This window comes from Mauremys reevesii, linkage group 2, assembly GCF_016161935.1.
Source record: "Mauremys reevesii isolate NIE-2019 linkage group 2, ASM1616193v1, whole genome shotgun sequence".
NCBI classification, from domain to species: Eukaryota; Metazoa; Chordata; order Testudines; family Geoemydidae; genus Mauremys; species Mauremys reevesii.
In genome coordinates this window covers 35,993,675-36,008,376 of record NC_052624.1, presented here as the reverse complement: position 1 = coordinate 36,008,376, position 14,702 = coordinate 35,993,675, and the positions used below count along the sequence as shown (strand labels likewise).

At 44.4% G+C, this 14,702-nt stretch overlaps 1 protein-coding gene across 5 annotated transcripts in view; it reads left to right on the top strand.

Annotated features, from left to right (window-relative positions):
- The first annotated feature begins 836 nt into the window (after window positions 1-836).
- Window positions 837-14,702, top strand: part of ARMC3 (armadillo repeat containing 3) — an 89,549-nt gene continuing 75,683 nt past the window's right edge. For 3 of the 5 annotated variants that reach the window (XM_039525850.1, XM_039525846.1, XM_039525845.1), the window contains exons 1-3: window positions 838-950; window positions 5,677-5,723; window positions 12,554-12,602. In XM_039525850.1, the coding sequence (XP_039381784.1) occupies window positions 12,555-12,602 (48 nt within the window). In that variant the 5' untranslated portion in view covers window positions 838-950; window positions 5,677-5,723; window position 12,554. Of the gene's footprint in view, window positions 951-4,556; window positions 4,587-5,676; window positions 5,724-12,553; window positions 12,603-14,702 lie in introns of those variants that run through there. The other 2 variants (XM_039525848.1, XM_039525849.1) reach the window with 2 other exon arrangements.

The window sequence follows — 14,702 nt, the reverse complement described above, 5'->3', positions numbered from 1 at the left end:
AATCGTAAGGAAGGTAAATGATGACGTGCTAAGAGTAATACAAATAATCTTTTAAAAAAGCAATGAAATTCCATTTACAGCGGATTACAAGAAAAGGGCAGCACAGCTCAAGGAAACGAGAACAGCAGTTGAGACAAACGTGAACTACTACGAGGCATTATACAGACGTATACATTGATTCCTTTAAACACTGACGATTTTAATTTTTGGAGAGGGAAGGCGTCTGTAAAGTGTTTCACGGACTCAGGTCTCCTTTAGCGGATCAATACATGATATGAGATAGGGAGGGAAGAGCTGCCGGGCAGGCGTCGGGATTACAATGCGCCTTTGAGCACAGCCCTGGGCAGTGGGTGCAGAGCTGCACTGTCCTGTGGAGGGGAAGCAGGTGGCTCACCGCATCTGGGTAACTTTCACCGCTCTGCCCCCACCTCCCTGGCCGGGGATTTCCTCTCTACCCGCTTCTCAACCTCGGCTCCGACCCCCAGCCCTGGTTTTACCCCTCGGCCCCGCTCCTTCCCCTGCCTCCAGCTGTTTGCCCCCCGCCTTCCTGCGCAGCCCCCCTCCGCTGTGCCCCGCCGGGAGCGGCGTGACTGGGCGGCCTCAGTGCCCGCGGTCTGTAACCTCACAGCGGCCGGGGCTGTATATGGGGGCGATCGCTCCCCCTTTAATGCACCGGACTCAGACCTCCGCAGCGCACAGCGCCAGCCCCAGGCAACCCGACCCGCGAAGCGAGATCCGACCCCCTCGACAAGGTCGTGTGCGCATGCGCCACAAGCCTCGGCGCGGCCTCCTCCCCCCCTCCGTAGCCAGAAGGAGCCCCGGGAGCGTGCGCCGCAGGCATGTTCGGCGTTCCCTAGCAACCGTGAAAACAACACCGAGGCGGGGGAGGGAGCTGGCGCTAGGCCCCAGGCCCCGGCGGCACTCCTGGGCAGTGGGCAGCCCTCGCGCGGGTGAGTGGCACGTTCCCCGCGGGGTGGGGGTGTCTGTCTGTCTGGCGGGGTCGGGGAGAGTGGCCGTCAACGCTCGTGTGTGTCATGTGTGGGGGAGGTGTGATGTCTGTGTGTGTGTGTGCGTGCAGGGGTCTCTGCCTGCTCCCAGCCCAGCTGTCCTTAGGGAGGAGGGGGCTCAGTGCCTGGGTGCGTCTGCTTGCTCCGCACAGCTCCCCTCCTCTGATGGTCTTTGGGCTCTGATTGTACATCCTAGTTTATTCTCAGATTTCCTCATTTACAAATTCTGGTAAATCTACTTGTGCCAACATCAGTGCTGGGGCTCGCCAGGGGCCCTGTCTGCCTGGGGCAGCGATGATCTATGTGAGGCAATTTAGGAAAACACTGTATCAAAGCAAGGTCCAGAGATACAGTCTCAGGTAGCTGCAGGAAAGGCTTGGCTTGGCTTGGGTGGGGTGGGCATTGCTGTCCCTAAATTGAATCATTCTCCAGTCTTCATTAGTAGTTCTCAACAACTGGTCTAGGTCAGCTGTGCTTCTGTGTCTGGTACTCTAAATTGCCGCTTTCTAGACCAAGTCCAAATCCTGCTGAAGTCAATGTGAGTTCTTTCTATTCTATTGACTTAATGGTGAACTCTAGTAACCTGGAGTCTCTGCCTGCTTCCCATTCATTTGTGGCTACTCTGTTCTCTTGGGTGGCTTGTGGTCTTGTGCCAACTCCAGGCATTCAAAAATCAAGGGTCAAGGTCCCCTAAAAATGAGTTTTTAACATATTAATTGTACATTCTTTTTATCTTCCTTCTGGCTTTTAGGGTTCCCATTTTCAAGCTTTTCTCCTCAACCACGAGGGATAGAAATTACTTAAAAAAATAAAGTAAAAGCTGAGAGTCTCAGATACTCACATGACTCCAGTAGACAGGGCTTTAAGAAAAACACCAAATGTTGCAATACTTGTGATAAAATCTTAAGACTTGGAAACATTGTGAAAAATGGTGTGAGAATGCACACAATTGAAATGGGAACCAAGAGGCACTGTTTGTTACAATCAGGATCTTAGTTAGTAAACTGGCACAGCTGCCTGAAAAGTTAGGAACCTCTGATTTATATGACCCTTTAAAATGGTTTGCATGTCAGGCAGTGACAGACACTCCTTGACTTGAGTATTAAAAGTACCATGCTGCTAATGTACAGAAAGTGATTGCATAACTGCCATGTCTCATTTATTTTAATTCATATTAAAGCAGTTCTTCAAGTCTCTCTCTCTTGGGATGAGGGATTTTGCTGTGTGTCTCAGTGTGACATTTAAAATCTCACACATAATTTTTAAAAATCTCCCTCATTCAAATTGTCGCAGCTTGGATTCTCCAAGGATATATATTATGTCTGGTGTTATGTAATATGTTAGTTAATGATTTGGAAAAGGGAGAGAACAGTGAGATAGCAAAATTTGTAGATGAGACAAAATTATTTAGTTTAATCAAGATTTAAGAAGATTGTGAGGAACTCCTGAGTGACATAGCAAAGCTAGGTGAAGGTGAAAGTCATTGTTAATAAATGCAAGGTAATGTATATTGGAAGAAATACTTTGAACTTTGCAGTCACATTAATGTGTTCTAAATTATCTGTAACCACTCAGGGAAATGACTTGAACAACGCTGTGGACAGCTTGATGAAAACCTCTGCTCAAGGAACTTAGTAGAACCTAAAATTTTATGATGCAACATTAGAAGTCATTAGTACAAATTAAACTGGAATTCTGTATTCTGTATTCTGAAAAAGATGTAACAGACATTGAAGGAGATGAGAGACAACCAACAAATATGATTAGAGGCATGGAAAGACTGCTAAATGAAGCGATTTGGGGTGGGGTGGGGCAGGCCTGTTTTGAGAGGTGACAATTCAGAGAGAACAATAAAGAAGGATATAAATAAAATGAATAGTTTATAGAAAAGATAAATCATGTACATATATTTACTCAGCCTTATAATACAAGAAAAAGGGGATGGTCTATGACATTGAAAAGCAACACATTTAAAACTAATGAAATCATTTTACATAATGCATACTTGACTTGTGGAACTTGTTGCCACAACGTATCATGGATACTAAGAACATAGAATTAAAAAAGGGATTAAACATTTCTGTAGATAATAAGAACATCCACAATTGTGTTAGATAAAAAAAACCTGTTAGAGAGAGAAACCCTCATGCTTCTAGGAATTAGCAAACCACTAACAGATGCAAGTTAGGAAGACTGATTTGAGAGCAGGTTTCATGCAACTTCATCTGAAGTATTTGGTACATGCCACTGTCAGAGACAGGATACTAGACTCCGTGGACCTGTTCTGATCCAATATGGCAATTTTGTCTGTGCCTAACAAACCTTGTTGTTTTCTTTTTCTTTCATTTCTACCCATTAATTCAATTTCATTTATTAAACACAGACTATGCTTTGTACTATACAAAACAGAGAAAGACACCATTTTTGCCTCAAATAGCCTACAGTCTTAATAGGACTTGACTTGAATGTTTTCAGCTGCACATGTACAGGGATTGAGTGACTCACCTACTAGTCTCTGTGTCCTCATGATAAACATTTTACTTTGAGTTTTTCTGAAAATAAAATGTAGTAGTTCAATATACTATTTTTGTCACAGGATAAGGTGACATAGAAGGTTGGTAAAGGACATATGAATCCTTGTACATCTAGGATGCCTGCTCAGATTTGAGCCAAATGGGTGATTCTTGTGGCCAAGGCCCAGATTGGTGTCATTGGCTGTTTGTTGACTTATCTAAAATGAATTGGTAGACAAGATTCGTTCTTAGTGAAAAAATGTCACAACAGAAAATCCTCGCAATTGTTATCCGATTTGATGGTTTCATAATCTGAGGGTTCAGTGAGCATAAAGACTGAAATAGAATCTCAGTGAGGGGCTCTCTTCAGAAGAGGTCTAAAGTATGTTTGGGGAGCAACATGGAAAAAGGTAACCCTCCCAATCACTGTTAGTATTGCCAACTCTTGTGATTTTATCACAAGTCTTGTGATATTGGTGTATTTTTAAGACCCCAGATCCTGGAGTGATGTGAGAATCTCAGCTTCCATGAAAAAATAAACAAGTTTCTAGCCCTTATGGTTGTGGAGAAAAGCTTGAAAATATTATTCAAGTGGACACTAAAGGTTCAAAAACCAGAAGGCAAATAAAAAGAACAGTGTGGTGGGGTTTACAGATGATCCCACAGAGAGATTAAGGAAGGAAAGGAGCAGTACTGTCTCAAGAGGGTCCCCTCCTTCCCAGAAACAGCAGCACATGCTTTCAAATGGAGCAAAGTGAAGGAGTCGCTTTCTGAAGGGAGGAAGCCAGTTTGAATGAGGAGAAGGTGAGGGCCTGGTGTGCTGGGTTTGGGAGGTTAGCTCATGCATAGGGGACAGGATGTAAGAAAGCTCAATGATGGGACTTGGAGTACCTGTGGACACCTGACCAGAGGACCAATCAGGGACAAGATATTTTCAAATCCCTGTGGAGGGAAGTTTTTTTTTCTGTTCTTTGTTTTTAGAGAGTCTCTCTTGGGAGTTGAGGGAGCCCAGACATCTTAATCAAGTCCTCCCAGGTTTCTGCAATAAATTCTTCTATTCAAGCTAGTGAGTATTAGCAAGGAACTAGTATTCTTATACTTTTATTTCTGTATTTGCAATTCTGTGTTTTGCTATAGAATTTCTTTAATTCTGTACTGTTATTGCTTTTACTGAGAAAGAAAGGAGGGGGAATTCTCTCCAGAGATTGATAAGTTTAGACCCTGTGTATTGTTCCATCTTGGTTACAGAGACAGTTACTTTCTTTTTAGTCTTTAATAAATCTTTTCTGTTAAGGACTTGGTTGATCTCTCCTTGGGTGCATTCTTAGGGAAAGGGGAGGAGGGAGGAGGACGGCATCCCTCTGTAGTTGGATCCCGGTATCTCTCCTAGAAAAAGGGAGGGGGAAGAAAGCAGGGGGGAATGGTTTATTTCTCCTAGGTGTAAGAACTCCATGGATTTGGGGCTCTTGGGATCCCCAAGGATTTTTGGGGAAGGACTGTGTCCCAATACACGTACATTATTGGGTGGTGGCAGCTTTTACCAGATCTAAACTAGGATTTAAGTTTAGAAGGATCCATGCAGGTCCCCATTTTGGAACCCAACAGCTCTAAGTGGGGGTGAGACCTATGACAGGAGGTTAGCTCATGCATAGGGGACAGGATGTAAGAAAGCTCAATGATGGGACTTGGAGAATGAAAGAAAGGGAGTTGCAGGGCTGGCATTCCTGTTGGAGTAATAAAAAATAAGACCTGAGGCGTAGGCTGGGGCACAGTTATACAGAGCCTTGATGGTAAATATGAGAAGTTTAAACTTGATGTGGTAGGCTAGGTTGTAGTAATCAAGGCAGGAGATGACAAGCATTTTAGCTGTTGGGACAGAAAGAAAGGGTTGGATTTCTATAATGTAGAAGAAATACCTAAACTTTATTTAGTCGAATTAGTTTTCATTTTAATTAAGTCAAACTAATTAACATGTTGAAAAAAGAATACATTTCTGGGGCCTTCTTAGGAAAAGCTTGAAGCTGGTGGCAAAGGTTGCTGTAACACAGCCACAAGCTCTCCTAGAGCAGGGCACTGTCAGCTCCAGAAGTGGATCAAATGATAAATAACTGCTCAGAAGTTATCCTTACGTCCTTCTCTCTCTACCCCCTCTCCAGAGGAAGTAATTGCCCCCAGAACTGACCTCTGATTTCTTGACAAAGAGGTAAGTTACATATCTGGCAGTGCTTCTTTCTTATTCCTTTGCTTTGTCTCACAGCTCACTGCTGCTAGTGCTTGCAGGGTCTGGCTGTTCCTTCTGTCATTTGAGTTTTAGATAATGGGTGAAGGGAAGCACTGGAGCCAGTTAGTGCTTTATAAGTGCAAATATCTGATCACACCACAGTGTAAGTTTTTGTTTTTAAATGGATACAAACTGACATTGTGTTTGGGATTGGTATTAAAAGTAGACATCTGGTACTGTATAGGAATAGTTAGTAGGATTTGAGTGTGTGTTTGGACACTGCAAATTTCAATGGACCTTTTCACATTTTTCAAAGTAAGTTTTACAGACTATTTTCCTTACAGTTCACTTGTCATCCACTCGTCTATGAATTAGTGGAAAGGAAAACTATTTCTGCACATTCATTTAATCCTCAAGTTTATTGGGGAATGATGCATTTAAAATTCACTTGTACTATGTGTTACTCCTCCGTATAAAAGAGCCAGTTGTCATAGAATACTAATTTTATACTTGGCTAAGTTATTAAAAGCCCTTTTTATGGCTTTAATTCTTTGATCTCAAGTAACTTAGGAAAAGTGTAGGTCTTGTGATGGTAACAGCTGTTAGAATGAGAGAGCGATTTTCTGTATCACTCTGCTTAAAAGATCCTTTACTAGGTTCTCAGATTCAAATTGGTGATACTGCTTTTTTATTAATATAGAGTTCCATCTTTAAAAGGGACATACTGACAAGTTTAGACCCAGAATTTGGCCAAAATTAAAGTTATAATCTCACTGGAAGGGTATCTGTATTCTAAATATTTAATTAAAATACATTTATTTTCAAGCTTTTAAAATAATATTAAAAACAATGGAGACTAAAAATAGTAAGACCATTAAAGAACAGGAGTGTATTCTTTTTAAGTTAGATGTTTTGCATTTTCCTTTTTTTCTAACCTTAAAAGGACTTTACTACATAAACCAGTTAGGCAAACTACTTTACAGACTATAAAAAGCTACTGAGTAAGCACACGAGAACGAAGCACTGTATTTTCAGCTGGGGGAAGTTTATTGAACTTTGCATATACTGAAAACTGGAATACAGTGTTGTTTTTTTTTTTTTTAGTCCAGGGGGTGAGCTGTGGAAATTGGCAGAAACTGCACTTCTCACTATTACTTGTTTTCTGGTGTTGCTACTTCTCTTAGCTAACAGCTGACTAAAATGTAAAATCCCTCACTTGTCTTTACGAAGCTTGGATATCATAAGTATGGTGACGAGAGAATGAAATAAAGGTTGGATGAGTGGGTGCAAGGGTTAGTCAGAATGCAAAGGAAAGCAAAGGGGAAAATTGCTGACAGTTATAGCAACAGGAATGGAAAACAACCGCTGAAATAAATTCACACTACAGCATTAGGACTGCTCTACTTTATGCCAGCTGCCTGCAACCCCCAGGGCTGTTCTGGAAGGCAGCGGATCACCAGGACATAAGACATCCGAGCCTTGTGACCTTACCTCCATCCATGCTTCCTGCATTCCAACAACCCTATACCACCTGAGGACTCTCCACAGTCTGGGGAGTCCTTCTGAAACCAAATCTTCCTGGTTTAGGTTTATTTACCCTACCAGAAAATCTGGTTGCAAATATAATCAGAAACAATTAAAAACATTCAAAATAAGGTAAAGTGACAGACTGTACTCTCATATGATAGGAATCTGTGTGTGCGGAATTCTTAGCCTTTATCAGGAGCAAGAAGGTACAGGAGGGAAAGTTGAAAGGGGTCAGGAAGAATGAAGATCAGAATCAGACAGTTGTGTTGTGGACATATATGGATTAGGGTATTAGGAAGTCAGAGCCCAAGAATATGCATACTTTGTGATTATTGAGAAATAGCCATACAGTCATTATGCAGATTGACCAGCCAGTCAGCAGGCCACAGGGATTTGCATTACTGAGGAATAGCCATTAGAACAGGCTAGGAAATTGAAAATTATCATGGGACAGGAAAACATGCTTTTGAAAAACTTCCTGTTCTGCAGCAGGATGAGCCGGAGACCTCTTGAAATTTGTTGTGGAGAGTAACACTTCCGCCCCCGGAATAGCCTGGTGGTTATGGTGCTTAAAGGACATGCAGGAGACATAGGGGATTTAGGCTCAGCTCCCAGCTTTGCCTGATTGAATGCTCTACCCAACAAGCTATTATAGTGTGGGTCTCTCAAGTGCTGGAGCTGCTTCACTTTTTATAAATCATTAAGTATTCATTGGGCTAGAATAAAAGCAATAGACTCTATAGCTCAGTAGTTAGGGCATACACCTGTGACTTGGAAGGCTGGGGTTCAATTCTGTGCTCTAAATCAGGCAGAGTAAGGACTTAAACTTAGTTCTCCCATTTTTTTGTATCCCAGGTGAGTGCCATAACTGCCAGGGTATTGGCGATAGGCTCACTGTTAGCAGGAATTCCATCCTGGATCTGAGAAACCTTCCCAAAAAAGGATTTGTCATTACTCCCCCTTTAACTGGAAAAGTTTGAAGTTTTGACATATCAGCACTTTTGGATGAAAAGCTGTCTTGTCTGAAAATTCCTGACCATCTCTAATAATTGTGGGTCAGTATCTTTTCCACCTCTGTTCACCTCAATTGACTGAAATAATTCAGTATAAAAATCATATTTTTTTTAATGAGCAGAAAGCAAAAGGGATCCATATATAGATCATTGCCCAGAGTGGCCACTATACAAAGGGTGCTTTATGGGAACTAAACTGACGATACCATTTGATGACAGAATGTACTGAAACCCAGGATAATCACTGTAGTGGTGAAGTAACTGTCTGTGTAAGGTAATTAAGCTCCTGAAGTGAGGCCAAAGACTGTTAGCCCACTGAATACACAATTCCTTCATACTAAAGCTCATTCATATGGATCATACTGTTTTTTAACATTACCAAGGACCCAAAAACTCTTTGAATATTGTAGGGAAGTGTAGCATTACTTGCATATTCATCTGTATTCTGAGTAAAATCCCATTATAAAATTCTAAGCCCTTGATTCTTCACTGCCTTGAACCTTGTGTAATTATCTATATCTGTATACAGTGAATGAAAACATTATCAAGTCAGAATTGAAGTATGTTACACTCACTTTGCAGAGATGCATATGACTACACAAGGCACAAAGCAGTGGAGAAACAGGCTCTGGATTTTTATTAAATAATTTGTTCTGTCTTCTCTTCCCTTTCCTCTTCCAAGGACTAATCTGCCCCATCCACAGTCACAGAGCCCTGGTCTACACTACGAGTTTAGGTCAAAATTAGCAGCGTTAGATTGATTTAACCCTGCACCTGTCCACACGACAAAGCCATTTTTGTCGACTTAAAGGACTCTTAAAATCGATTTCTGTATTCCTCCCTGACGAGGGGATTAGCGCTGAAATCGACGCTGCTGGGTCGAATTTGGGATAGTGTAGATGCAATTTGATGGTACTGGCCTCCAGGAGCTATCCCAGAATGCTCCATTGTGACCGCTATGGACAGGACTTTCAACTCAGATGCACTGGCCAGATAGACAGGAAAAGCCCCGCAAACTTTTGAATTTCATTTCCTGTTTGGCCAGTGTAGCGAGCTGATCAGCACAGGTGACCGTGTAGTCCCAGAATTGCAAAAGAGCTCCAGCATGGACTGAACGGGAGGTAGTGCATCTGATCGTTGTATGGGGAGACGAATCCATGTTATCCGAACTCTGTTCCAAAATACGAAATGCTGGAATATTTGAAAAAAATCTCCATGGGCATGAAGGACAGAGTTTATAACAGGGACCCACAGCAGTGCCGCGTGAAGCCTACCAAAGAACCAGAGAAGCTTCTATGATGAGCTGCATGCCATTCTAGAGGGTGCCCCTACAACTACCCCACCCCTGTGCTCAGGGCTGGTGCAAGGATATTTCGCACCCTAGGCGAAACTTCCACCTTGTGCTCCCACTCTGGCCCGGGGATCCAGGGCCACCCCTAGCTATTTTGGTGCCCTACACAGCCCCTCCGCGGCGGGGCTGTGTGGGGCCCCAGGCCTCCGCGGGGGGGGAGGGAGGGCTGGCCCCAGGCCTCTACCGGGGGTGGGGGGGAGGGGGTGGTGATCCAAGACCTCTGTGGGGGACAGAGGGGAGGGGTACAGGCCACTTCCTGCGGGAAGTGGAGTGACCCAGCCCCAGCCAGCTCTGCTCCTCTGACTCCCAGCTGCGCCGCTGGCAAGTGCGAGGGGGCGGGGGCGGTTCTTCCCTTCCCCCAAGCCTGGGAGCCAGGGGAGCAAAGCAGGCTGGGGCCAGGTCACTCCACTTCCCACAGGAAGTAGCCAGGTCCGGTGCCCCGCGGAGGCCTGGAGCCCCAGCCTGCTCTGCTCCCTGGCCTGAGAGGGGAGGAGAATTAGAGCAGGGGTGACATGCTCAGGGGAGAAGGTGGAGTGGAGGTGAGCTGGGGCGGGGAGTGGTTCCCCTGCACACACATACCCCCTCCCTGTTACTTGCTGCGTGCAGCCCTTCCTGCGCCTCCCTGCCCCAGCTCACCTCCACTCCACCGCCTCCCCTGAGCGTGCTTTTTGGCACCCCCAACCACTTGGCGCCCTAGGCAGCCACCTAGTTCGCCTACTGGTTGCACTGGCCCTGCCTGTGCTTCCCTCCTCCCTCACCCCTCCCGGTCTACCTTGGAAGTTATCCCCCCATTTGTGTGACGAATTAATAAAGAATGCATGAATTTGAACCAACAATGACTTTATTCCCTCTGCAAGCGGAGATCAAAGGTTGGGAGGGGAGGGCGGTTGTCTTACAGGGAAGTAGAGTGAACCAAGGGGGCGAGTTTTCATCGAGGAGAAACAAACAGAACTTTCACTCCGGAGCCTGGCCAGTCATGAAACTGGTTTTCAAAGCTTCTCTGATGCACAGCGCACCCTCCTGTACTCTTCTAACCACCCTGGTGTCTGGCTGCGCGTAATCAGTGGCCAGGTGATTTGCCTCAACTTCCCACCCCACCATAAACGTCTCCCCCTTACTCTCACAGATATTGTGGAGCACACAGCAAGCAGTAATAACGATGGGAATATTGGTTTTGCTGGGGTCTAACCGAGTCAGTAAACTGCGCCAGCAAGCTTTTAAACATCCAAAGGCACATTCTACCACCATTCTGCACTTGCTCAGCCTATAGTTGAACTGTTCCTTACTACTGTCCAGGCTTCATGAGCCATGGGAGCAAGGGATAGGCTGGGGTAGGTGCGACCGCACGGTGCTGCTGACTGGGAGAGCAGCCTGAGGCAGAAGCCTCCTGATGGCATCATATTCCAGGCAGGACTGAATCTCCATTAGACGAAACTTAAAGAAGAGAGTGACCTGGAGTCATTCCCATTTTTGTCCAGGCATCCCCAACCGACCTCACCGAGGCTGGCCAGGAGCACCCATATCTGCCCAGGTGCCTCCGACCAACCTAACCAAGGTCGGCCAGGAGCACCCATGGGACGACGATGACGGCTAGCAGTCATATTGTACCGTCTGCCATCCGCAAGGCGAGGCAAGGGGATGCTGCTGTGTAGCACTGCAGTACCGCATCTGCCAGCAGCACCCAGGAGACATACGGTGACAGTGAGCTGAGCGGGCTCCATGTTTGCCATGGTATGTCGTCTGCATGGGTAACCCGGAAAAAAGGCGAGAAACATTTTTTTGCCATTGCTTTCACGGAGGGAGGGGCAGGGCCGGCTCCAGGCACCAGCCCAGCAAGCAGCTGTTTGGGGTGGCCAACGGTGAGGGGCGGCACGTTCGGGTCTTCGGTGTCAATTCGGCGGCGGGTCCCTCACTCCCTCTCGGAGTGAAGGAGCAGCCACCGAATTGCCATAGAAGACTGAAGTGGCGGCAGTAGAGCTGCAGATCGCGATCACAGCTTTTTTTTTTCCCCCTTCTGTTTGCTGCTTGGGGTGGCAAAAACCCTGGAGCCGGCCCTGGGGAGGGGGGCCTGACGACATGTACCCAGAACCATCCGCAACAATATTTTTGCCCCATCAGGCATTGGGAGCTCAACCCAGAATTCCAATGGGTGGAGACTGCGGGAACTGTGGGATAGCTACCACAATGCAACGCTCCAAAAGTCGACGTTAGCCTTGGTACTGTGGATGCACACCGCCGACTTAATGCGCTTAGTGGGGGGACACACAATCGACTGTATCAAATCAACTTCTTCTATTAAATCGACCTAATTTCATAGTGTAGACATACCCAGAGTGTTGTTATTCCACTGCTCGTGAATGCCAGTGTGTGTTCGTAGAGTTGCCTGTCTATATTTGTACGGGCTATTACTGCAACCATCCATGGAAAAATATATTTATGCAACTAAACGCCCATTTTCATGTGATAAATGGGTGCACAGTTTTGTGCATTCATGTGAACCTAAACCTACAGAAAAGTTAATCCTTAATATATTTCCTATATGCGAACAACAACCACCACTACAACCTGACCTTGTAGTATCACATTGCCTTCCCATCTAGTGTCTCTTTCTTCATCACTTTTCGGAGGTATATTTTGTTGGCATTTAAGCTTCTCCAAATGTGATCAAGTGTTAAGAAGTTTGTTCTGTGGCACAAATATAAAATTGCTGTCTTCAAGGGATGACTTTCAGCCAAAGAAATTACTGTCGCTCCTAGCAAAAGAGTCCTTTAAGATTTGTCTAGACTGGTTAGGTGGGACAAACAGGTGGGAGAGCCTGTCTTAAAAGCTTCTGTACAACATCCCTGGTGAACTAGGTCCTAAGACACACAAGATCACTTGTTTGTTTATTAACTGCTTTTGGTTTTTTTGTTTGTTTTTAGAATGGGTAAAAAAGTAAAGAAGGAAGTGGAGCCACCTCCCAAGGATGTGGTAAGTTTATAAAATACTATGTGCTGTGAAATGAACATATTACACAATTATAGGCCCCAATCATACCCTTCTTACACAGTCCCTTACTCCCACATGCATTCTAAAAATGTCTCATAAAGATGATCCCATTTCTGCTTTCTTTGGATGGTATGCAAAACAATGACAGGCATGTGATGTTTTTATGAAGGGTGTTATCTTTGGCGGGGTTTGTAAACAGTAATGTCTGAAACAATCCAAGCTTCATTTTTCTCTAAGGTCTATATGCTCCCCTCCCATTGTAAACATCAGAGGAAGAGGAAAAGAACCAAAAACTCCATGGCATTCAAACTGTGGAGACTGGCACAGTCTCATCTCAATGGGGATAGCTGTGTAGCAGCGTGGATGGCTTTGTTACTGCACGGACCTCAAGGATTTACAGATGTTTCAAGCTCTAGCACTGTGAATTCTGTGTTTATCTGCAGTCAGCCTCTGCGCACTGCTGCCCATTTCCCCCTCTCCCTTAGTGACATGGGTCCTTTAGGAGTCATGCTGCTATTGGCTGTGTCTCCAGTGGCTGTGAAGTATTCCTCTTTTGTGGGGGAAGATGGGAGAGGTGGTAGAAGCTATGGACGAGAGTTAATGGCGCATCACATGAAAAATCCAGTGAATTTTTATGGGAAGCATGCCACATAGAGTGGCTGCTTCCTGGCTCTGCCAGTTGCCTACAGGCTTGCAAAGTCTGGACCTCAGAGTAGTTGTGTGGAGGGGCTTTTATGGGCTTCTTGGGAGGATGGAAAAATGCTGTGTTGATTCCATTACTCCCTCAGTCTTGCTGCTGTTTTATTTGCTCCCATATACACTGTGGAAGGGAACACATAGTCCAAACTTAGCTCCTCAGTTCCTTTTCATTGGTTATTGGTGCCTTAGCGGTATCCCCTTTACGTAGCTTTCTTTTTAGAGCTCATAGAGTCATCTCTTTCCACTACCCACTGTGGGCCAGATCCAATGTCCATTGAAGTCAATGGGTGCTGGCTCAGGTCTTGCGTCAGCAGCCCATCCCTGTAATCTGATGAATTTTGCTTAGTTATAGGTGCCTGGCTCTGTCCCTGCAGGATGTGAGTAACACAACTTCCTTCCAAGCTTTACAACCCAGAAACTTGCAGAAACATTTCTTACTTCCCTTATGATTGGCAAGTTTTCTAGGAACTGGAATTTTATTGAAAAATGGAAAATACTCATTTAGAGCACTCATCAAAACAGAGTGGCCAAACTGTTAGGGACTTCATGGCGAATAGTACCTTGAGTTCCTTGTACATTTTTCCATTAATGTTTAGATAATAAATGATACATTTATATTGTGGGAGTGTCCAAAGGCCACAACCAGTTGGGGCCCTATTATGTAACGCTCTGAGCAAATATAAACAACAGTCCATGCTCCATAGGAAACATCTCTAAGAAAACCATAATATGCTTTGATGTCTCCACTTCCATTAGGTTTGTACTCTCCGACGAGATGCTAGAAATGTCATCCATCTCAATTACAGAAACCCGTGAACTGCAGTGCTTTAAAATTTCATTTAATTTTTATACACACTATGCATTGGGCAGATGGTTGCTTATTGAACCCAATGGACTTCCAGTATTTTATTCAAGCTTTACCTCTGTCTTCAAGCATAGTACTCTAGTAGTTGAGCTGTCCTATACTTGTTGTCAAGGAGGAAATTTTACAAGCAACCCACATAGATTTAGATTAGAATATTGAATTTACAATTTGTAAATTTTGATCTGAAATCAGGCCTGCCTCAGATAAATATATTGTTATAAAATAATGATTTCTCTGAAGATCACATAGGACTCATTTACAGAAATGTTTTGGGCAGGAGTAATACATCTTTGAACTTTTTTGGACTGGAATTGATAGTGTGGGAAAGTCATCTATTTGTTCCCTGGGGGCACTAAGAATAGCAATGCAGATTATGTTGTTACCCTTTGCATTACAGAGACAAAGGGGGAGGAACAACATATTGATATATCTGGTACTGTAAATTATTGTAAAAAATATTAAATAGTTTATTTAAACTTATTCCACTTTGAAAAGTCTCAGGTCTCAACATTTGTGTT